Source organism: Phoenix dactylifera, chromosome 3, assembly GCF_009389715.1.
Source record: "Phoenix dactylifera cultivar Barhee BC4 chromosome 3, palm_55x_up_171113_PBpolish2nd_filt_p, whole genome shotgun sequence".
NCBI lineage: Eukaryota > Viridiplantae > Streptophyta > Magnoliopsida > Arecales > Arecaceae > Phoenix > Phoenix dactylifera.
Window position 1 is genome coordinate 23584721 of NC_052394.1, and position 24482 is coordinate 23609202.

At 41.6% G+C, this 24482-nt stretch overlaps 3 protein-coding genes across 3 annotated transcripts; 2 read left to right on the plus strand and 1 right to left on the minus strand.

Moving 5' to 3' along the window:
• Positions 1–11379: 11379 nt before the first annotated feature.
• Positions 11380–14219, minus strand: LOC103704113 (ras-related protein Rab11C). Its single transcript, XM_008787267.2, has 3 exons — positions 13972–14219; positions 13673–13868; positions 11380–12203 (listed from the first exon to the last, which is right to left on the minus strand). The coding sequence occupies exons 2-3, from the start codon at positions 13835–13837 to the stop codon at positions 11718–11720; spliced, it is 651 nt and encodes a 216-aa protein (XP_008785489.1). The 5' UTR covers positions 13838–13868; positions 13972–14219; the 3' UTR covers positions 11380–11717.
• A 1167-nt stretch (positions 14220–15386) lies between these two features.
• Positions 15387–19836, plus strand: LOC103704112 (elongin-C). The gene is made up of 3 exons (XM_008787266.3): positions 15387–15657; positions 15732–15837; positions 19449–19836. The coding sequence occupies exons 1-3, from the start codon at positions 15546–15548 to the stop codon at positions 19525–19527; spliced, it is 297 nt and encodes a 98-aa protein (XP_008785488.1). The 5' UTR covers positions 15387–15545; the 3' UTR covers positions 19528–19836.
• A 365-nt stretch (positions 19837–20201) lies between these two features.
• LOC103704111 (26S proteasome non-ATPase regulatory subunit 14 homolog) lies at positions 20202–23886 on the plus strand. Its single transcript, XM_008787264.3, has 6 exons — positions 20202–20639; positions 20808–20985; positions 22516–22597; positions 22906–23082; positions 23174–23341; positions 23525–23886. The coding sequence occupies exons 1-6, from the start codon at positions 20510–20512 to the stop codon at positions 23714–23716; spliced, it is 927 nt and encodes a 308-aa protein (XP_008785486.1). The 5' UTR covers positions 20202–20509; the 3' UTR covers positions 23717–23886.
• The last annotated feature ends 596 nt before the right edge of the window (positions 23887–24482 follow it).

Consider the following 24482-nt stretch of genomic DNA (forward strand, 5'->3'; position numbering starts at 1 on the left):
CTGGACTGATTATTGTGCGGGATTATGGTCGTCGCAGGAAGACGGTCCAGCCACTTTCATTGTGGCTGGATTGATTGATGTTTTCTTTTATTATTATTTATTTTGATAGGATTAGTTTGCATATTGTCTTGTGAGGACCTATTTCGAATTGTTTTTTTTTATGAGGACTTATTTGTTATTTGGTGGCCCTATATATATATAGGGCATGCATTTGTTATTTTTTTTTTTAATGAATTATTGAATGAAAATTGGTCTTCTTCTTCCTCCTCCTTTTCTCCTCCTCCTTCTTCTTCTTCCCCTCTTCCCCTCTTTTTTTTTCTCTGTATTTCAATCCGTACTTCCGTCCTGCATCAGCTTTGGTATCAGAGCAGGGCTGACTTTACCTCTGTTGCTGAAGTCAAAGGATCCAGTTTATGGACGGACCCCCGCCGATTCCTTTTCGGCCTTTTCCTCATCTATATTTTGCTGGAGTAGTTGCACCGCGGACACCGGATCGTACAGAGGGTTCCTGCACAACACGCATTCCGAAGAAGAAGGGACGTTCCCTTTCTTCTTTGTTTTCTTCCCTCTCCTTGATCTCATCTCCCGTGACGGCCGTGAGGAAAAAAGGGGCAAAGCCCTCCCGTCGGCCGCTTACCGCCTGTCGCCATTCCACCAAGCCTCCTCGCCATACGCCGTCATCGCCTTCGTCCCCCACCACCACCGTCTCCTTTCCCTCTCCCTTCCCTCTCGGTCCCTGCACAGAAGGGAAGACCCCGTCGCCAGCTACCCCACAGTGACCCGAGCGGCGAATAAGCCGCCTTCTCCCTCTTTTTCCCCCCCCCCCCCCCTCTCACCGTTTCCCTTCCGGCCGCCGCTACACAGGCGCCAACCACTGCCTTCACCCTGCAGCGCCGCCGAATCGCCATTGGAAGCCACCGCGTTGCCGTGGAAGTTTCGGCCGCACCCTACAGCCACCGCCCGTGGCCGAAGCTCGAAGAAGGACGCCACCTCTTCACGAGACGCCGCCCCAGCACTTTCCTCCGCCGGTGCAACGCCCCCCCGCACCCACCGCCGCAAAATCCGGCGAGATCCGGCGGAAGCGAACGGGCGATTGAAGGTTGAAGGTGATCTACAGTACGGGTAAGCCGTCACCACTCCTCCTCCGCCACCCACTCTGCCGTCCACTGCTCTCTGCGCTCCCGCCCGTTTCCACAGCCGCTGCTATCTCTGCCGCGTGCACCACCGCGCCGCGCGCCGCCCCCGCTCTTCCGTGCCGCCGCTCGCCGCTGTTCGTCGCCGCCTGCTGCCGCACTGCCGCGCCGCCGGGTTGCTCTCACCGCCGCGCCGCCGCGTTGCCGTCGCCGCCGTCGACTGCTGGACCGCCACTGTCGCTTCCCCTGCCAACAGTTGCTCCCACCTCCACCACCGTATCCCGCCCTCCCACCACCGCAACTTTCTGCCTTCCACTGCTGACAGCGCTCCCCGCTCGCTCCCCACCGCCGCTGCCACGCCTGCTGCTGCACCACAGCGCTGCGCGCCGCCCCTGCCCTTCTTTACTGCCGCTCGCCGCTGCTAAGTCGCCGCCGCGCTGCTGCTACATTTCGCCATCGCCGGTCACCGCGCCATCAGCCATCACGAACTGTCCCGACCAAAGCCGCCATCAGTTTTTCTGATCACCTTTCACGGAGGTCTCCGTGACCCCTTCTCTGCCACCGGTCGTCATCGAGCTCCTGTTCTACATCTCTGTAGACCACGTCTCTTCTGCGAGCCTCTCTCCAGACCAGGTCAGCGCTGTTCTCCCATTTCCTGCAGATTCAATTTGCTCAATTAAGTTGGCATTAATTTTCTTAATTTGTGCGTGGTACTGCGTCTACAAATCCAAAATACACGCGTTCACACACGTTCACAAGACAAACAGAAACCCTAGTAGCAGCACTTTTAATATTAACTGTGGAGCTAGATCAATTCGGGGAAACATACGTGGCTCCGTACCCTCTTGCATAGTCCGAAAACTTAGTACTACTGGACTGCATTACTTGTTGGCCTGCGCTTCATAGTAATTTACAGTTTGCTATGACTATTTGCTAGAGAGTAGTTTTAGTTTATATTGAGCATCTACTTTGCAATTGTGAATTCATTTCATGCATTAGGTCTACTTAGGAACCTTTATAGTTGGTCGGCTAATACATTTTGTTATTCATTTTATGCATCTACGTAGTGGTCGTGTCGCATCTCATCTTGAGTCCCCCCTAGACATGGATTCCAAAATTGAAGCCCTATTAAAAGCTATCCATGACACTAATACCCAAGTCCAAGCAAACAACGCCCAAATTCATGACCTAACCACAATGTCCACCCAGGTTAATACTCGACTCGATTCAATTGAGGCTTCAATTCAAAGGGTTATTGAATCCCAAAAGGTTAGTACTCCCCATTTACCGGGTCTTGATGAGGATGATACCCTAGAACAACTCCTAGAACAACACGGTTCGGTTCGGCAGGGCAACTTTGATCATAGGTCTGTTCCAGGTCACCATTATGCCTACCCTCGCCCTAGAGGACCTGGTCCCATTCCTCCTGTTGATAGAGGTCACCGACATACCGTAGAATCTAGAGAGCCTCGTGACCCTGATGACGATGTAATGCGAGGCATTAGGGTTGAAGCCCCTACTTTCGATGGTCGTCTTGATCCGAAGGTCTTCTCCGATTGGCTACACGAAATGGATCATTTCTTTGAGTGGTACAATCTGTCGGAGGAGAAAAAGGTCCGATTCGCTAGAATGAAACTCCTTGGTCGAGCCAAATTGTTTTGGCAAAACACCGAACAACTGCTAGCCAGGAGACATCAACCTGCTATTACCGATTGGGTTGAGATGAAAGAAAAATTAAAAGAAAAATACCTTCCATTAAGTTATCAATCTGACCTCTTAGATCGATGGAACAATTTAAGACAAGGTAGTCGCACAGCTACTGAATACATCGCCCAATTTGATGAATTTATGATGCGTAGTAATGTAGCTGAAGATGAACGTATGATCTTGAGCCGATTTCGACGAGGCCTAAATGATGAGCTTAGGAAAGAACTTATCCTTCGTGAAGTGTCCACCTTAGACCAAGCCTATACATTTGTGCAAAATTATGAACAATTCTCCAAATCTATGTTTGCTAGGCGCCCTGACACCAGGCGGGTCCCCACTAGTGCCCAACCATCTGGACCCAGACCCCCAGTCGGTTCTGTCCCTCCTAAACCCTTTTCTTCTCCACCTATCCAAAACCGGGATATTAAAGGCAAAGGAATTTTAGGTGAACCTCCAAAACCAAGCTCACGAATTCAGTGCTTTAAATGCCAAGGGTTTGGTCATGTTGCCTCCCAATGTGCAAATCCGACTCTAGTTATTGACACACATGAACAGAAGGATGACATAGATAATTTGGAGGAACAAATTTATGAGCCTAATTTAGATGATATTCACGATGTCGAAGACGAAACTGAGGAAGAATCACACACTTTAGGTTGTATCCGACCTACTCCCCGGATAATTGCCCACGAACCTGACCGATCCACTGTGAATGTAGTAAGGTGTGCAATTACCCAGCCTAAAGAGACTGATGACTGGAGACGAACCTCAATTTTCCACACTTACATTAAATGCGGCGAAAAAGACTGTAAAGTTATCATTGATAGCGGGAGCTGCATTAATGCGATATCTTCCAGCATTGTCGCACGCTTGGGTCTGACTCCTGTGTCCCAACCTCACCCTTATAAGGTCTCCTGGATCGACACGTCGTCCATTCACATTAAGGAACGGTGTCTTGTACCTATTCAAATCCTCTCTTATAAAGACACTGTCTGGTGTGACGTACTCCCAATGGACGTAGGTCATCTGATATTAGGTAGGCCTTGGTTGTTCGATCTCGATGTCACCATCTACGGTCGAACTAACTCTTGCTCCTTTGTATTCCAGGGTAAAAAGATTACGCTTAATCCTTTACGGCCCAAAACGCTAAATAAGAGTACAGACAAGAGTACATCAAAGGGGAAGGAACTGCATATCCTTAACCCCACGGAATTTGAGAGGAACGTCTTTAAGGACTCTCCGGTGTTTGCCCTGCTAGTTAAAGAATTTCAGCCACATCTTCAAAGCACATTATCGGCAGAATCCCTCGCTATTCTCGAGGAGTTCAAAGAAGTTTTTCCGGAAGACCTTCCAGATCATTTACCCCCTTTGCGTGATATTCAACACGCCATTGACCTAGTCCCGGGAGCTACCCTTCCTAACCTGCCCCATTATCGGATGAACCCCTCTGATCATGCAGAGCTCCTAAAGCAAATTAACGAGCTCCTACAAAAGGGATTTATTCGGGAGAGTCTAAGTCCTTGTGCCGTACCTGCCCTTCTTACTCCAAAAAAAGATGGGACTTGGCGAATGTGTGTAGACAGTCGGGCTATTAATAGAATCACGGTCAAATACCGTTTTCCTATTCCCCGGCTCGACGATATGCTGGATATGATGGCAGGTGCCTCGATTTTCTCCGAGATTGACTTAAAAAGTGGCTACCATCAAATCCGGATTCGTCCAGGAGATGAATGGAAGACAGCCTTCAAGACAAAAGATGGCCTCTATGAGTGGCTGGTAATGCCTTTCGGCCTCTCAAACGCTCCAAGTACATTTATGCGAGTGATGACTCAAGTACTCCGACCTTTTATGGGCAAATTTTTAGTCGTGTACTTTGACGATATCCTTATTTATAGTCAAACTAAGGAGCAACATTTAGGCCATTTAAGGCAAGTTTGTACGACTTTACGCAACGAGAGCCTCTATGCTAACCTTAAGAAGTGTTCATTTTTCACTACTCACGTAAACTTCTTAGGGTATATAGTCTCCTCTGAAGGTTTATCTGCTGATCCTGCGAAAATCACCGCAATTGTTGAATGGCCTGAACCTAAGAATATTACTGACATCCGTAGTTTTCACGGCCTGGCCACATTTTACCGTCGTTTCATTAAGGGCTTCAGTACACTTATGTCACCTATCACTGATTGTCTTAAACGAGGTGATTTTCGGTGGACACGCGCAGCCGCTAAAGCATTTAATGACATTAAGACAAAAATGACGGAAGCGCCAGTTATGCGACTCCCTGATTTTAACAAAGTTTTTGAGGTGGAATGTGATGCATCTGGCTTAGGAATAGGTGGTGTGCTTAGTCAAGAACGTCATCCTATAGCCTATTTTAGTGAAAAGCTGAATGAGGCTAGACAAAGATATTCCACCTATGACAAGGAATTTTATGCCATAGTCCAGGCCCTACGGTATTGGCGACATTATCTCCTTCCTAATGAATTTGTTCTCTATTCTGACCATGAAGCACTTCGTTTTCTTAATTCCCAGAAAAAACTTAATCATCGACATGCCAAGTGGGTTCAGTTCCTCCAGGATTACACTTTTGTTCTCAAGCATATGTCCGGTGCTGCGAACAAAGCTGCTGATGCGTTAAGTCGTCGAGTAACTCTGTTGTCCGCCATGTCTGTTTCCCTCACCGGTTTTGATAGACTTAAGCTCGATTACTTGTCTTGCCCAGATTTTGGCCAACTCTATAATGCCCTTGCTGATGGACAAGGACCTTTGATTGATGGTGTTTATCTACAAGACGGGTACTTGTTCAAAGCTTCCAAGCTCTGCATTCCGCGCACTTCTGTGCGCGATTTCTTGATATGGGAAGTACATGCCGGTGGTCTCTCTGGACATTTTGGCCGTGATAAGACCATAGAAGAAGTTGAACGTCAATTTTTTTGGCCAAGTTTAAAACGGGATGTTGCTAAAATTGTGGGACAGTGTCGCACGTGTCAACTAGCTAAGCACAAAAAACAAAATACTGGCCTATACACTCCATTACCTGTCCCAGATCGCCCTTGGCTTGACCTTAGTATCGACTTCGTACTCGGCCTTCCTCGCACATTTCGGAAACATGACTCCATTTTTGTGGTTGTGGATCGTTTTTCTAAAATGGCCCACTTCCTTCCTTGTTCCAAAACTTCTGATGCCTCTCGAGTAGCCAAGATATTTTTTGATGAGATTGTTAAGTTATACGGGTTACCAAAAACCATTGTCTCTGATAGGGATGTCCGTTTCATGAGCTATTTTTGGAAAACCTTGTGGCATCTGGTTGGCACCAAACTTAAATTTTCTACGGCCTATCATCCTCAAACCGATGGCCAAACCGAAGTCGTCAACCGAAGTCTAGGTAACCTTCTGCGTAGTCTAGTCGGGGATCACAATCGTAACTGGGATTCTATTCTGCCTGTCGCCCAATTTGCATATAATTCATCAGTCAATCGATCTATCGGGATGAGTCCATTCGAAGTGGTCCATGGTTATAAAGCTCGCAAACCTGTAGATCTCCTACCTATGTCCCCCCATATTCGCATTTCTGAGTCTGCACATGCATTTGCACAGCACATTCATAATCTGCATCAGGAAATTAGCAAGCGCATTCATATGAGTAATGCTCAATATAAGCTACAAGCTGATTCTCATAAGCGAGATAAATCATTTCAAACTGGGGATTATGTGATGATACGTATTCGGCCTGAGCGGTTTCCATCTGGAACCGTCAAGAAACTGCAGGCTCGTAGTGCTGGGCCCTTTCGGGTATTGCAACGCGTGGGTACTAATGCTTACGTTCTTGATCTTCCCTCTGATTTTGGTATTAGCTCCACTTTTAATATTGAGGATTTGGTTGCTTACAAGGGCCCCCTTTCTATTCCTACTGATCCTTTCGCTCCGCCATCACTTGAGCTTGATGATAATCCTCTTCTTGATTCCATCCCATCTCCGACCAATCTAACTTTACCACCAGCACAAAAAGAACAAATTGATGCCATTTTAGATGAGCAGACTGTTTCTACCAGTGATGGGGGTGTTCAGCGTTTTCTGGTTCGTTGGCGAGGACGCCCGGAGTCTGATACTACATGGATTACCCGTGCGGAGTTACAGCGCATTGACCCAGATCTTTTGGAGTACTACCAGAGTCATTCGTCGGGGTCGACTTCTTCTTACCCGGGGGGAGTTGGTGCGGACACGAATACTGGACTGATTATTGTGCGGGATTATGGTCGTCGCAGGAAGACGGTCCAGCCACTTTCATTGTGGCTGGATTGATTGATGTTTTCTTTTATTATTATTTATTTTGATAGGATTAGTTTGCATATTGTCTTGTGAGGACCTATTTCGAATTGTTTTTTTTTATGAGGACTTATTTGTTATTTGGTGGCCCTATATATATATAGGGCATGCATTTGTTATTTTTTTTTTTAATGAATTATTGAATGAAAATTGGTCTTCTTCTTCCTCCTCCTTTTCTCCTCCTCCTTCTTCTTCTTCCCCTCTTCCCCTCTTTTTTTTCTCTGTATTTCAATCCGTACTTCCGTCCTGCATCAGACGTCCTTCCTGATCCTCTCCCTGGTTCACTTTCTTCATTTAATGTGAGCCACAAGAATGCCACCACCTACAAGAGCACTTGGGACCAACCCAAAGAAAAAGAGCTCATAAGAATCCAGGTCAACTTTTCTGGACCCTTGCAATTATATTGTCTTGAATTCATATAGCAATGATAATGTGATTTAACTTACACCAAATCACATAGAGAGTACATCTGAAATCTGAATTGTTTTTACTTTAGTGATTTTTTACAAAAGATTCGATGGGGTATCGCTTTGTCGTAAACTTTTTCTCTTTTTTGACCAAAAAAATCTTTTTTCTTCTTTTTTGAGTGAAATGTAGCGACCTTTTTCCTTGCAAAATATTTTTTTTTCTTTTGCGCAAAATAAAGGAGACTAACGGGCAATAAGCCACATTAGTCACTAGAAGTTTTATTAAAGAAGAAGAAAAGTTTCAAATACATCCAGGATGACTGAAAAGGGAATTTATATGAGAAAAGAGGAAGGAAGAGACCCAATGAGGTTACAGAACTGTTGCCGCTAGAGCTTGAAGCAACAAACATGGTAAAGAGTAGAAGTGGAAAAAGAACTAAGAAGATAGAGAAGTCTGACAAAGTAGCTCATACATCACAGAAGATCCAGGGATCATCATTTTGCTTGAGATTCTATCATAGTCTCCTTTAGAGGGAACCGAACAAAAGAAAAAGCAGAATAGCAGGGCTTCCTCTCATTCAGAGAGTCACATAGCCAGACACCAGTAGCAGCAGAAAGAAGGCATCATCTATATGCTCATCTGAAGAGGAAACACCCGCTCCTCTAAGCTTCCTTATACAATCCCACAATTTGCCAAAACCAAGAAGGGACTTATGATCATGGATATTAACTGGCTATTAACCAAGCTAATAGCAAAGAAGACAATAATTAAGGATAGGAAACTTCAATTCAGAAAGATTCGATTGTTATATTCCTTCCAGCTGCACCAAAGAAAAGCCACAATTAGCATGAGCATTGCAGAATGGGTGTCTCTTGAGAAGTAAGCTGATACCTATTTGGTACATAAGTCCTCTAGATCACCATTTGGACAAGGGACATTTAGGTGCAAGCAAAGGATGCTCCACATTTCAAAGGCAAAGCGGCAACATAGGAAGAGATGACTGTTTGTTTCTAGAGGATCAGAGCAATAGGGTCAGCCACCATGGGACTTACCCATTCTTTTCAAGATGTTTCCCCTGATGTTTAAGTTTGTCAAAGAGTGCCATCTGGAAGAAACATCTGACTTTCAGAGGACTTTGAGTTTCCAGATAATAGAAGCAAGGTCCCATTTAATTCCGGTTGAGTCAAGAAAGCTACACAGAGATGGAGTGGTGAATATACTAGAGACAACAAGGGACCATGAGATATCATCAGGTTGATTTGGATCTAACCAAATTTCATAGAGAAGTCTAGACAGTTGCTGCAGTTCAGTTGTAGACTCAAGTCGAAAGAGAAGACCCACACCGGAAGTGCCAAGAATTGGATCTTCGATTAAAGAATTGAGCCACATACCTAGATTTGAGTCTAGAAGCTTGATAGAGGTTGCGAAATTAGGCCCTCAAAAGTAGATTCAGGATCTATTTGTACTTCCAAAAGAGAACTTTCAACCCATTTCCAACAACAAAAGAAGATTTATTCTAAAAGGGTTGCAAAGAGGAGAGAGTATACCATTGAGGATAGCGGAGCATTTCCGCTTTGGCTTCCAACAATCAGAAGGTTTACACCTTTTAAAATAGAAGCAAGATCACAGCTTTTTCCAAGGGGCTCGATCATCATGAAGGTATCTCCATCCCCATTTAGCTCACAAAACAAATTGAATGCATCCAAATTAAATGAAAATGTCCAACTCCCCCATATTGAATGCCTAAGACATTCTCCATTCAGAAATACACACTGATTTACAAAAAATAACATGCAGTTATGTTTAAGTGATCATTAATTCGGTTACAATTTTACATTACTTAAAACAAAAATGTACCAGGAAACCAGTAGGTGCTCCTCAAGGATATCAAAGTGCATCATCAACCTCACTTTAGAACACATAGTTCGTCATTTGGACCATGTAATCCTAATAAGCCACAGATGGCCTCTTGTTGAAGATTCAAGAACATCTTATTTTCTCACGAAAAGATTAGTCAATGCCTAATTGCTTTCATTTAGCAAATCAAAAGTTTAGGATTAAATAACAGTAATCCTTCTTTTGGGATCACTACTATGAAATGTCACCTTCTGTTCTGAACCCAAATTTTTCCCAGTAAAAGCACTGAGAGGTGTGCCAACTGGCACAGACCCAAGTCCTCTAGCTATAACAAGTACTAGTTAATAGCTAAACGGTGCACAATTTGGTGACAGCTTTAGAGCTATAATATGACTTTTTCATTCCATGTCAACTGATATAAGTACATATTCCTTTTTTAGATGCAGCTCCCCATGCTAGATTGCTCTAACAGATATATAAAAAGCTAGTTTAATGCTATAAACAGGGTCCACAGGATGGGTATTTTGGCAATTCAAACCTATTGCATGACACAGAACACCATTATACTCAATATAAATGATCAGGTGGAAAGAAGTGCAGGAATCTGCAGAAAAGCAGCATGGTGCATAAAATCAGAATCAGAGCCAAAGCTAACAAGATGCAAAGGCAGTTTAATGTTAAATGCGTCCACAGGGTCAGTTTCCCACTAGAAAATAAAGCCATTATCCTTACACATTCTATATGAACAGGTGGAAAGAAGCGCAAGAATCTACAAATAAATAAGCAAAGAATCAGCATCATATATCAAATTGGAAGCAAAGCAAAAGGTAGAAAGATGCAAAGGACGCGACCTTTGACCGTCATTTGGTCGCCAAAATCACCTATGATTATGAAGCACCTCCATGGCTCCACTTGATTGGCTGGCTAGGGCCTCTTCTAGGGTGAGGTGGTGCAACATCCAATAAAATTACCCTGCTCTTAAGGCATGCAGGTGAACCAGCGTACCATATTGTGGGAAGAAGAAATGAAGTTATGGTGGATTGGAAGGACATTGAGACTATCTGGACTGAGAGCAACAGAAGAGAGAACCCTCAACTTTTAAAGCCTGAAGCAAAATGTGGTAATTAAGGGGCATATTTAGTGCAGAAAAGGGCCAGTTCTAGAAAAAATGTTGATGCTTATGCACTGGACGACCATGATTTGCTAAGTCACTTGTGCTGTTTGTCGAAAGACAGCTTCATATCCAGTGTTTCTACAAAAGCTATCACTCCAAGAGCTGTTTTCCAAGCTTATGCTGGTCGACACAACATTTGGGTTTGTTGCCCACTTTAATTAGGCGGTCTGAGCTGATCATGACCACTTAATGTAACTATGTTCAGGATGCCACCCATGGAAGCTAAAATACCCATTCAAGAAGAAAAAAAATTAGTAGATGTATCTCCTGAGTAACTATAAAATGAACATATGCTACTGTCGGAATTTAGTATCCTCAAGACTTCTGTCAAGTTGGACGCAAACCAGGTCAAAAGCCACAAGCACTAGCACTGTCCATGCAAACATTAAATCCCAGGGAGCATATTGCCTGTGATCATTAGTGGATCAACCATGTGAAAATATTGAACTGCTTGAGCTAACTTGTATTCTTCTACCACATGCCGTTGCTAAACTCAGTTCTCCTTAATCCCTCACCCAATCAAAAAGAATCTACCAAGTATTTTCTTTTCAAATCAACCAAGCAGCAAGCTAGGCATGCATCTCTTGCATTTGCAATAATTAAGCATTGATTACTCATTAAAATTTTAAATTCCTCTTGCATACTGAAAAGGGAAAAATAAAAGGATTTTACATACCTCTTGATAAACACCTCTTGTAAAATTGCTAAGCAGAGTAGCTGCTATGGTAATGGACCAACCAATTGATGATGACTTAATCTGCTGATAGACTCATGTGATGCAAAAGGAACTTCATTATAAAAAGTTAGAATCAAATCAAAAATATAAAACAGGCACCACATTCTCAAAAGTGCTCAATTCAGTGCTCAACTGTTCTACCATGCTTCCATGCCATGACAAACAGAAGCACAAAAGAACTCAACAACCTAAACTGCACAGGTCATCAATCTCTTAATGGAAAATTTTCTTCTCAAAAAGAGGAATCTAACTTCCAGAGTCTGCAGAATGAAGCATAAGGAAAAGTAGAAAAGTAATCTACACATGGGTTGATTTCTTATGAAGCCTTTAAGGCTGATCCACTTTGATGTCGCACTCCTTTTTGGAACTTAATCAACTAAGTAGAACAGCAAGCTCGCTTTACATTCCCTGAAGAATCAGCAACGTTGATAGTTGTTCCTTGAATGGGTGGTCCTGCTGTCCCTGCTGCCTCTTGAGCAGCAAGTGCCTTCTTGCTTATTATTTGGTAAATCTCTGTCAAAATATGCTGGAATGCCTTCTCAATGTTGAATGCTTCCAATGCTGAGGTCTCTAGAAAGGAAAGCCCCTCCTTCTCAGCCAATAGCCGGGCATCATCCTCTGAAACTGCTCGTAGGTGCTTCAAGTCGGACTTATTACCAGCCATCATAATGACAATGTTGGAATCGGCATGGTCTCTAAGTTCACGAAGCCATCTCTGTACATTGTCAAATGTTTGCCTCTTTGTTATGTCATAGACTAGGAGTGCTCCCACTGCACCTCTGTAATATGCACTGGTGATCGCACGGTACCTCTCTTGACCAGCAGTGTCCCATATCTGTGCCTTGATGGTTTTCCCTTCTATCTGTTCAGAATATCAAATTATTGCAGCACTGACAACTGCATCAATAAAGCAAGAAGTAGAAACTAAAGTATGATGGTTAAATAATCAGTTAACAGGGGAATTAATACCACTTTGAATTTAGGTTAAGAGACCCATTTCGTTGATGATGCATACTACAAAAGTAGTGAAAAACATATTAACATGTAATTTAAAAAGAAGCATGCATCATGGCATTCCTTTAGGGAATACATACTCGTGTTACCATCCACAAGCATCAATTGCAACATAATTCACTAAAGGAAAAAGAAAAACATATTTCTTTTTATAAAATCTTTCAGGAAGATGGTTAGTATGAACTGAACAATGAAGATGTAAGAGGAGAATATGTTAGGTAGAAACATTAAGGTGACTCAGCAAACAATTAATGTTTAGCAGATTCATCCATCAGAAGAACAATTCTATTTATGGAGCAACTTGCACTTACAGAATAAACAAGTAAACAGAAACTTCTCCCTAGGCTATATGCCGAAAGTAAGGAAGTGGCTGGAATTGCCATTCTAATATGTTTTTAAACTCATAAGACCCTGAGTATTCTGAAAAAAAGGGAAAAACAAAGAGGCCATGACGCCATCCATCATTAAGTACTAACCTATAGAAACTAGTTTAAACTTTAGTTCGCCCCTTAAGGACTAGCAAAATGGCTCAAAGGACAGAAAACTAAATAAATCAGCAGGATACATATTTAGGAAACTTTGGTTCACTTCTTGACTAACTAATCAGCAAGATGTACAAGAAGAAAACTCACTTGAAATAATTGTTGGATTGGAAGAGAGAAGTGTTATTTTTGTTTCACCTAGGAAAAGTTCGAGCATCATTCTTTTCCCAGTCCTCAGATGTTCACAGCTACATCTACATATGTCTTATAGATTCATTGTCCTCCTACATGACTTGTGAATTCATCGCTGCTCCTCTGAATGACATGAATTGTGGATTTAGACACATAAGGTAGACAAACTTAATCTTCTGTTATCCATGATAATTCTTACATAAATCGCAGAACCAATTCTTTACAATATGAATCTATTGGTGCAAAATTTACATGCAAAACACACGATGAAATACAACCTTCGATCTTGTAATGAGATTTACCATAGTAAAGAAACAAACCAAATGAAGTTGATAAATCACAGTACTGGACGATCAAGAAGGACATAAACTTGATAAGCGTATTCAAATTTGAGATCGTGGCCGTGCTTATTCCTGTTGCATAACCAATAGAACGGAATTTTGCTTTTGCGCCTATAACAGATTCCTTCCCCTCGAATTCTTTATATATCCGAAGAAACCGAGAACGATCATTTCACCACAAAAAATAAACAGACCGACAAACAAATAAACAAAATGAAGCAATAAAACCGAGTATACGCTGAAAAGGGCAAATAAATGAAATAAAGCAAGAACCCGAACAGAGATCGGAAACAGGTGCTGACCTGAAGAGTCCTGGTCGCGAATTCGACGCCGATGGTCGATTTAGACTCCAGACAAAACTCATTCCTGGTGAATCTCGACAGGATGTTCGATTTCCCCACGCCAGAATCACCGATCAGCACGATCTTGAACAGGTAATCATACTCATGATCCACTCGATGCGCCATAACTTTTTCCTCCTCCTATCTGCCCTCCGATCTGAGCCCGATCCATACCATAAAAAAATGGCCACCAAGTCAAACCGGCATCAAAAAAAAAAAAGGAATCAAAATAGTCGAAATCAGATCGAAGAAAATCCTACCTCCGATCGAAGGAGGGTGCAGAGAGCGGAAAATTCGATGGTTTCAGGAGGTGGGGGGATCAGAGAGACAGAAGGGGAAGGCAGGTGCCAATGCCAACGGCGAGAAACGGAAAACCGAAAAAAAGGGCGTTTTGATTTGAAATGGCCCAACCATTATTTTATTTTATTTTATTCTATTCTATTATTATGCGTTACTAAATCCCGGATTTTTTTTTTCACTCTTTAAATTTCTGTTCACTCTATTAATCCAGTGAGCGCACGTTAGCATCGAAGTAGGCGGCAAGGAAGAATAAAATAAAGATCGACCGTCCACGTTGACATTCGATGTAGGGGCGGCCGCATATGATTTTCAGTACGAAAATAAAGATCTACCGTCCACGTCCTTTGGTGGGTATGAAGTCGTTTATGCCCGATCTGGTAAATCCTTAGTGTTTATGTATTTGTTAAGAAAGCTTCAAATATCTAAAGTCCTTGAGTCTGGCACTATGAATTAATTGTTTAATGGATTGTAAATTCATACAATATTGAATTGGTTGATATAATTACCTTTTACAGTTTGGTCTTTAATGACATTTTTACCCAAAAATAATCTTGACTTTGCATAAAATTTTTGACCTCATTCAAAGATGGAGTAATGTGATTCACATAAATCCCAAGGGACCTCTATCTTTGTCTAAGGAACAATTACAGTTACTGTATCAAGGCCACTTTTTGCTCATAGGCAACCATATTGATGAAGCTAAACTAGGCACAAGTTAGACCTGATTAACACTTGGTTTAGGGTGCATTCCAAGCTGATGTAACCTAGGGACCGTAATGGCATGCTCATAAATCTTCCTCGGTTCCCCTTCCAAACCACCATCTGGTAGCGTTGTTCTAAGTTGGAGGCATGATTAGATCGCGTAGTTCGAGCCTTCGCTATTGACTTGAAATGGGCAAGATATCTATGAAGATTCATACGAATATATGTTTAGCATCACATCAATTATTCGCCGAGAAGAACTTGGGTACTTATACATAATAAGAAACCCAAAATATATCTTTCGGCTAGTTTTTTTGATGAGGTTTTGAGTTGTTACAAATAATATCAGGACAAATCCGATTCATAACTTATGTAGACTAGGGAACACTGTAGTACGAATTTATTGAGTCCGACTATAGTTAGATTTGAATGGATTTGAATTCTTATCTTGACGAGAACGTCGAGAGTTAAACGAAAAAAAGTATGTGAGCATATGTTGGATAGAACAAAAAATCTAAATAATATTTTTTGATTAATTATTTTAGATGAGGTTCTAAGTTGTTACACCACTTTGAAATCCGACACAACTCGGAGTAATATGGATTGCGTTTGGGCTATGCCTTCCAATAGACTATATAAATCTTGCTCCGCAAGCCTGGTCATCCATTTGTTGATCAATGCACACGGATCGGATGCGCCGCATCCATTTCGCATGACAAAGAAGCACCGACCACGGCAATCCAACGCGGAGACGCAAATATTTGGAACCGGTCGAAACGGGAGATAAAGGTCCGGGCGGCGAGGGGTGGGGGGGAGGAGGCAACGAGGAGGGATGAAGAAGGAGGAGACGGTGAAGCTGATAAGCGCGGAGGGGTTCGAGTTCGTGATCGACAAGAAGGCCGCCATGGTCTCCCACACCATCCGCAACATGCTCACCTCCCCTGGTCTACCATCTCGTTTCTCGCTTCCATCTTGCTTTCCTTTTAGGTTTTCTCATTAAACGTCTAGTATATGGCAGGTGGCTTCGCGGAGACGCAGCTCGGAGAGGTGACGTTTCCGGAGATAAGCACCCCCATTCTGGAGAAGGTCTGCCAGTATTTCTACTGGTCCCTTCAATACGCCAGGTTCCTCTTCTCCCTCTTCCTTATCTTGATCGACACTTACTCCTTACCAAGTTGTGATTCGTTCCTTTTCTGGTGGATCTTTAAGGTCATCACACTAGACGTACCAGTCCGATTCCAAAATATTTGAATCAAGGAGGGCCAAATGTGTCTGTGCTTATCAGTTGTTGCAATCTGTCTTATCGGGGCATACATGTTAGCAATTTTAGAGATTATCCTTAGTGCAGGGACAGCTGGATAGAGAATTGGTTTTGGATTCTTAGTGGCAATCCTTGTATGATCAGTTTCGCATCTAATTTTTGCTGAGAACCACCAGAACTTTTGTAGCATCTACTCCTCAAGAAACAATGAGCTAAAATTTACAATAAAGTTGATTTTTTTTTTTTTTGATGATAAGTAACTTGAAGAATTACCTACATGTAATGTGCATTTTCCAGTTTCCTAATCCAGTAGTTATATGGATAGGTTGTTGTTCTCATGCTGTTAGTATGCTGCTTGTAGAAACTTTCAGTGCTTGATTCTAAACTGTTAAAATTGTATGCCATGGTTTGTTTGACAAGGCATGGGCTTTCTTTCCGGTAAGCCGGGAAGGCGATTGTGTTGATGACAAGTCGGGTATTGTATGAATAACCAATTCCAGTACGTTCTGGAGTCTCTAATTTCGGAATCCATGTTGTATTTCTCAGTTTTTGTGCATATGCCTTTATATTGGCCCTCCCAAAAGAAAAACCCTTTATAATGAAAAAGAAGGGTAGATGCAGGAGGATTGTCAGACAAGTCTAATAAGTAGAAAACCTTTACCCAAGACAAGATGTGCTTTGTAAGAACATCATTCAGTCATTTGCGTTCATTTTAAGTTTTGTGAATATATTGCATGTGGATCCTACTATAGAGAAGCTATCAGTTTCCAACGTAGTAGCTTGCGAGGTTTGGGCATTTGGCAATAAAGCATCTGCAATGGATTAGTTAATATCCATCTTGTCAACCTTGATTTCCCATTCAAACTAAGGACATGTACAAATAATGAACTACAACCAGTGACAGAAGAGATCACAAATAGACTAATTTAAATTATTTGTTGAATCTACGGTTGTTCTGACTACTAAGCAGCATTCTCTTAATTAGGGTGAGGATGTGATTTATCAAATATAAGACAGAATCTTTCCCGTTGAACTTAAGGATTTTGTTAGCTTGAAGCTAACAAAGAAAATCCCCTCATGCTGAATGGCATCAGGAACAGGGTTAATCAATTTGTCCAGCATTGCATTCCAAAAGAGGAAAGGAGACAACTATCTGCTTCAGCAACTGATCTAAAGAGGGTTAGCATCTTGATGTTGTCAAATACTGTTCAGAACTGATGGATAACATCCTAAGACCACCATCTCACATGACTACCTTGTTGATTGCTAATGTATCCAGGTTATTGTTCTGTCCTCTATTATTTATCTCGAACAATGAGAGAATATTTGAAGATTGAGGTGTTATGCAGCTATTATTTTTCAAAACATTTTAGAATTCAGGCTCACACATGTTATATATCAAGAGCCTACTAGCTTCACTTCAGTTTCTTAAGGACTTCAGAGCTATAGGATTTGCCTAGTATGGATTTCAAGTGATGCTAGCTCCCATCAATGTAGTTAGGCATTCCATCTTATGTGTTCTGTAAATATTTTTGAGGGGTAGATCTTATCAATAAAGAAATATGTAAGAAACTGTTTGATGGGGTTCAGTTCCCTAGCACTGGTATGACTGCATCAGGTATTTGCAAAAGTTATACATGAATCATGATGTTTAATTAAGGAAGCTATATAATCTATAAAAAGTATAATATATGACTTTTGATCAAAGTTTTTAAGGCAAGGAAGGATCTTGAAGAAATGATTGAGAAAAGCTTGAATGCTATTTAGAAAAAAAGTAAAAATTGTAACAATACGAGTCTTCACTTCATCGACGAATGATGGTATCTTGTATTTCTTCTACCTGAGAAGATAATCATCAAGGCTTATTATATGATGAGATATTACTTTTGTGTTAATAATTTGATGCCACACTTGATGTGTTGGTTCAGATTGAATTTCGTGCTAGTTAATGCCCGGTTATTATAAGAAGTTTGACTCATTAATATTATATTTTGGTTTTGGATGAGTTCAAATTGATACTGTTGTATTATTGCCAAGATTAATGGCTCTTAAATTAGTTTTAGTGTAAGCTAGGTCGAAATCTCTTCCTGCAAGGCCCATACAGCCATTCAATACACAATGCTTTTCAAGATGAAACACCAAAAACAAAAGCTAACAAAGCCTTCCTTTCATGTATATTCTTGTTGCTGATATGTTTATAGACTAGACTTTATTGTTACAATTTGAATGCAACATACTTTTGTCGTCAGTTATGTTATTCTCCACCTCTTACACTTATTCATGCCTTTGAGGTGGAGAAAGACTGGTGGGTTAATCAATGTTTGCAATCCAAAGTGGGGAATTTCCACATTGTGGGACCATGTCTAGATCACTGGACTTTGCAGTTTTATATATTTAAAAGTATGTATGTTTATGATGTAGTTTTGGTGCTTGTAGCTAGCAACCCTCGAGTGGATTATAAGGAGCGCTTTGTACACACATAAGCCACGTATACCTGTGCCAGATATGCCACACCCAATGCTGTGGCTCCTATAGGGCTTGGGCACTATGTCTTTGTGTGACGTATGGTTTGTTTAGATGGTTTTCACCTACATATTAGGGTGTAAAGGGCAATGCTTAAAAAAAAAGAAACTGACCATGTGAAAGGATTCCCACCACCCCCTTCGCGTGCCCTGCACCCAGATATAATTAAAAAATTGAACTATTTGAATTTCTCAGTGCTTGGAGGAACTCACAACTTATATCCTCTTAACTTTTCACCTCACAAGAGGCTTCAGAAAAATCTTAGTTCATTATTACTCTAATAAAACTCGAATCTGCAAATAGTAGTGCGAGATGAGCAAATGCTTTATTCATGTATACAATGCACTTAAATCTGCTGTAGTTTCTGTGTTTGTCAGATTGTGCAGCATCTTGTTTATATTGCAAGAGAGTGATTTTTTAATATGCTCTGGCAAATAATGCTCATGCCTGATTTATGCACTTGTTTTTCTATCCATTCAAGCCGGTCATGCATGTTGAAAATCTTGTTAGAAATAGGAAAGGATAAATGAAGTTGGACGGTGAAAGGACAGACGGAATTGTGAATAAGAGCTTGTGACTTTATTTATTGACTAAAGTGGACATCTAGCTAGATTATGTGTTCATCACAGAGATAATTTCCTCTCTTATCAATGGATGTGTTGGTTTTCCAAATTTACCACATAAGTGGTGTACTGTATGTATGATTTCGGGTCTGTTTGTGCCAGAATTCTTGATTGTTTGTGTTACTGTAAAGGTTTAAACTGAATAAGAATTCAATGAACTTCACTTTTTAAACTGGTATGACAAACGAGCAATGTCCTTGATCTTTATGCTTTGCCTCACACGCTTCTTCTCAGCTTAAAAAGCGACTAATTTTAAAGCCTTCTGTGCTTTCTTACTATTTCTGTTAAAATTATTCCTTAACCTCTTTTTTGTCTATGTTGTTGGCAGTGGAATGGAGACAGAGTTTCATATTGAACCTGAAATAACTTTGGAGTTGATGATGGCAGCTAATTATCTCCACACCTGAGAGATCTCTATGGGTCTGCTATCTTGGGGCTCGTCTCTTGTTTGCACTGTTAGTCAATGTGCTCATGTATGTATACAGAGTCATTATGAAGTGGATTATGCGTTCTTTTGAGAAATGAAATTATAGTTTCGTGTAACAAACACTTATAGATGGACGACTGTCTCAAGATTGGCTAGTTGTTTTGGTTGCGTTGCTTTTACATTTTGGAACATGGTGCCTTGGATCTGGACTTCAGCTTTTGATCAAGCTGCATCATATTGTTCAACTTGTTATGAAGGATGGACAGAAACAAAAGATGCTATTTACTTCTGTGTTGTGGTGTGTGATGAAATCAATCATAACTCATCACGTTAAATGTATCATGCTGGACATGTTGGAGAAGGTCGAAACAAGGGGAAAATGCTAAATTTGTATACTTTGTATATGTCTGAAAGAAGAATGATCAGGTGTAAGACAGATCAAATCTTTATCATGGAACACATATAATGATTTCTCGATTTGGCCACATAAACTAGATTGTGCCATTTTGAAGAGAATCGTAGTCTCGAAGAAAAGAAAATCACAATCGACTTTTATTTATTTTTTATAACTTACTTTTATTTATATTTTTTATTATAATTAGGATTATGCCTTTTCTTTATGGTCAAGACATCTTTCTCATGTTGGCTACGGAGGCAAGCGGTCAATGTGATCGATTTAATAAAACCAGTAAAAAAAAAAAAAACTTTTGGAGGCTTCGTTTCCGTCGATGAAATCAAATATCTCTTTTTTTCTAGTTAGTTCTCTATTATTCTTTTATATTAATTTGCTAGAAATATTTTGACCGTGGATCAAGAGGCGCGGGCCCAACCTTTAAGACTGGTACGGGTTGGACCGGGACGAGAAGAAGGCTTGGTGCTCGGAGCTGGAAGGCGGAGTTTCTTGCTTGGCGAGAGAAACCCAAAGCGGAGAGGAGAGGAACGCAAGGGAGAGGAAGGGCGGGATGGAGAGGCTGCATCGGATCTTCTCAGGGGCGGGAGGGATGGGGCACCCGCCGACGGACTCCCCGCTGGTGGACTCGTCGGAGCAGGTCTACATCTCCTCCCTCGCCCTCCTCAAGATGCTCAAGCACGGTAATTAATTCATTTTCCATCCGTCCATCCATCCATCACCAGATCATCTAGGGTGGTGGGTTTTCTTCTTCCGAGTGCTGTTTTCCTTGAAATTAGGGTTCTCTTCCTTCTTACGAATATGTATATCAGAATAATTGATTGAAATGTAATGAAATGAAATCAAAATAGGGAGGGCTGGGGTGCCGATGGAGGTGATGGGGCTGATGCTGGGGGAGTTCGTGGACGAGTACACGGTGCGGGTGGTAGACGTATTCGCCATGCCGCAGAGCGGGACCGGCGTCAGCGTCGAGGCCGTCGACCACGTCTTCCAGACCAACATGCTCGATATGCTCAAGCAGACCGGAAGGTCCTCATCTTTCTCTCTTATTTTGGTTGCGGGTTCATCTCAAGTGTCTGGCATTATTATTCGACAGTTTCTTTTATTATTTATGATTATTATAAGGTATTGTATAAGACGTGTGCTCTCTAAGGTCTGCTATAATCCTGATTGCAGTATGTGGATTACTTACCGATGTTATGTGAGCATGAGTTGCAAATATTGGTTGGCTTTAATTCTTTTCTGGCTGTTCGCGGCGAGTTAATGATCGGTTTATTCATCATGCTAAATGTTCCATAATTGGTGTCAGGATGGGGCAGGATAGACTTTTGGAGGGATGTAGTGTTAAGAAGCTTTGTGCCAACTACATTGGCCTCTTGGAACAAAGAAGAAGTATGTTTCAAATCTTATGATGAATGGAATATGAGATCCCCATTTCTCTGGTTGTATTGTTGTGATCTTTGTCTTGCTGTATTGTTCCATTTAGGTGACTGCCTCTACTAGACTTCATTAGAATGCATATGTGTGTGCATGTGCATGCATGCACCTAGGATGTGAAGTGATTCAAGTATTAGCTGTTGAAGAGAGAGAGAGAGAGAGAGAGAGACTCGATGACTTAAGTGTTACCTGGGATGTGAAGTGGTATTTGAAACTTCCATCGCTGTATATTTTTCTTATTTGCAGGAAAATTACCTTGGATCTGCCGATGTGAGGTAGTTTATCTGTTTTGCATTAACAGTTCATGTTCTTGGTGTGATAAGTTCTTCTTCATCTCCTAAATTGTGGCATTCTTCTGTTCATTCTGTCTTGCCACCTTCTGGAGGTTATACCTGTCATTTTTTTGATAACAGCCAAGCCAGTCTGTACCTATAATGAAATCCTAGAAATAGATTTCAGGAGAAGGTATTGACACCTCAAAGAGAGCCCAGGCAGAAAGCATCTTTGGCCAATGTCTGGTAGGTTGATGGACTATCCTTTTAGGCCATTAGCTGGCACTGGAATTTAGGTCGTTAAGTTAAATCCAATATCTGGCTGTTAGCATTTGCTATTTAGGGAATCCAGTGGAGATATTAAAAGGGATAATAAGGAGCTATGCTGGTGGGTTTATCTCCAAAAGGATTAAAATTGCAAGCATGCAATTTACTAATTCTAACTGCTTTGTGTGATAATCGGTTCCATGACGGCGGTAACTTTTGCTTTGGATTGGAGTAGAACCTATGATGGTCAAATGTGTACTCCTTAGGAATGGCCACCATATATCATTCCACGAAGCTAGCTCTCCCCCCATCACCCCCCCCCCCCCCTTCCTTCCCTCTCACTTTATTATTATTTCTACTTTTTTTAGTTATTACATTGTCCAATAGTTGTGCTTTGTTAACTTCCTACATTAACAACTCAGAACCCGACTCAAAAGAAAGAGAAAAAAGAATTGATGTTTATTAGGCCTGCAGAACGATAGCTTTGTTTCATTATTGGAACCGCTGTTCTTTATTTTGGTTATTTGCACATGCTAAGACTTCCTCTGAGTAATCGTGGATAACTATGGTCCTAATTGTGCAGGCCCGAGATGGTTGTGGGGTGGTACCATTCTCATCCAGGCTTTGGTTGTTGGCTTTCTGGTGTTGATATAAATACGCAGCAGGTAATCAACTTTTTTTTTGTTTTGGATAAGGATGGGGGAACTTGTCTTTTCTCTTCTTTGTCCAAATCACACATCCAATGGCTTAACATGCTTGGTTACTATGTTTTGGTAGGATGTTGCACTACCTTTGGAAGAAGAGTGATTCTTTTTTCTTGTTTCACTGGTTCTGGGACTAATGTCGTGCCTCCTTCCCTTTCACTCCAGACCTCCTTTTAAATCTTACTGCCAATTCATATGGTTAATTCTATCATTAATACTAAGTTTACCATGTGGCTCTGGGCATTAAACTGCTTTCATGCCTCTTGCAGAGTTTTGAAGCCTTGAATCCAAGGGCAGTAGCAGTTGTCATAGATCCAATTCAGAGTGTTAAGGGGAAGGTGGTTATTGATGCTTTCCGCTTGATCAATCCTCAGACCATGATGCTAGGCCAAGAGCCTCGCCAGACTACTTCTAATGTTGGGCATCTCAACAAGCCATCTATTCAGGTAAACTGCTTGTTGAAGCAGTAAGTTGTGTAACCTTCATTTAAATGTCTTAATGCAAAGTAACCCTTTCTAAATGGTTTTCATTTACCAGGCACTCATTCATGGGTTGAATCGGCATTACTACTCTATAGCCATAAACTATCGGAAAAATGAGCTTGAAGAAAAGATGTTGCTGAACCTGCACAAAAAGAAATGGACTGATGGCCTGACACTGCGGCAGTTCGACGCTCATTCTAAAACTAATGAACAGACCGTGCAGGTAACGTTGCCTGGATCTTCAGCTCTCTTACCGCTCCTGTCAATTGTGCTGTGATATCATCATGATAGAAATTTGCTTCACGTTGCTGTAAAATTTTTCAATTCCCATCAGCTAGTTGAGAACCGTGAATTAATTGCCGAATTCTCTGATGAATTTAGCTTATGATGTTTGGCCTGAAAACAGGAAATGCTAAATTTGGCCATCAAATATAACAAAGCGGTTCGGGAGGAAGATGAGCTGCCACCAGAGAAGCTGGCAATTGCAAATGTTGGAAGGCAAGATGCGAAGAAGCGTCTAGAAGAGCATGTCTCAAACCTGATGTCATCTAATATAGTCCAGACATTGGGGGCCATGCTAGACACTGTTGTATTCTAAGAATGTCTGCATTTCAGAAAAACATGCATGGCTTTCTGTCCTATTTGAACTTATTCCATCATTTATTTGCTCAAAATGAATCTTGTGCAGACTAATGTTCCAGTTGGATGATATGATTGTTCGAGTTATATTATATTATTGTTAATGCCACGAGCATATTTCATGACCAATCAGGGCCATACTTGGAAGTAAGCTCGTATCCTCTATTCCATATCCTCAAGCTTCATAATAGTTGTGTTATGACTCAGTCCTCATACCAAGTCCAAGCATGGCAGCCATCTACCTGGTACAAATTCCGGGCTTGGTCCGTGTCTGTAAATTTATAATGGAGAGAGCAGTGTCTGCCTAAGATCTCTCACACAGAAGATTAGCACAGCTGATGTGAACTTCAAAATTGAGCTGGCCTAGCCATTCACAACTGGATGAGAGTGAGATGCAGGGTATGTTCTTTCCACGCAAAAATGTCAGCTCTCTGCTGCATCCTTGTCTGAAACAGATATAGCGTGTTACATGGACTTCACAGGAAGTCGAACTTGGCGTTCACCATTATTCTTTTCACAGCACAGTGTACTGCGACTTGTAGTTTTGTGTGGGTTCACTTTAACAAACAATTAACCCAGTTCCTTGTGGCCTCCGATATGGCGTGCTTATTATAGATTTGGGGAAAAATATCATGACACGTTAGTGAACTCCGAGGTACGTGATTTATTTTTTAAAAAATGGAGCATTTGATGAACGCCTGTGATTTTGTACATCTCAAGAGCCT

Excerpts from the sequence above, each read along its gene's own strand:
- LOC103704112 (XM_008787266.3), top strand. The coding sequence starts at position 15,546 with ATGAAGAAGGAGGAGACGGTGAAGCTGATAAGCGCGGAGGGGTTCGAG. Across the intron at positions 15,658-15,731 it reads CAACATGCTCACCTCCCCTG|GTGGCTTCGCGGAGACGCAG; the intron begins GTCTACCATCTC and ends AGTATATGGCAG. Across the intron at positions 15,838-19,448 it reads TGGTCCCTTCAATACGCCAG|TGGAATGGAGACAGAGTTTC; the intron begins GTTCCTCTTCTC and ends TGTTGTTGGCAG.
- LOC103704113 (XM_008787267.2), bottom strand. The coding sequence starts at position 13,837 with ATGGCGCATCGAGTGGATCATGAGTATGATTACCTGTTCAAGATCGTG. Across the intron at positions 12,204-13,672 it reads TCGCGACCAGGACTCTTCAG|ATAGAAGGGAAAACCATCAA; the intron begins GTCAGCACCTGT and ends TATTCTGAACAG.
- LOC103704111 (XM_008787264.3), top strand. The coding sequence starts at position 20,510 with ATGGAGAGGCTGCATCGGATCTTCTCAGGGGCGGGAGGGATGGGGCAC. Across the intron at positions 20,986-22,515 it reads ATGCTCAAGCAGACCGGAAG|GCCCGAGATGGTTGTGGGGT; the intron begins GTCCTCATCTTT and ends CTAATTGTGCAG. Across the intron at positions 23,342-23,524 it reads CTAATGAACAGACCGTGCAG|GAAATGCTAAATTTGGCCAT; the intron begins GTAACGTTGCCT and ends GCCTGAAAACAG.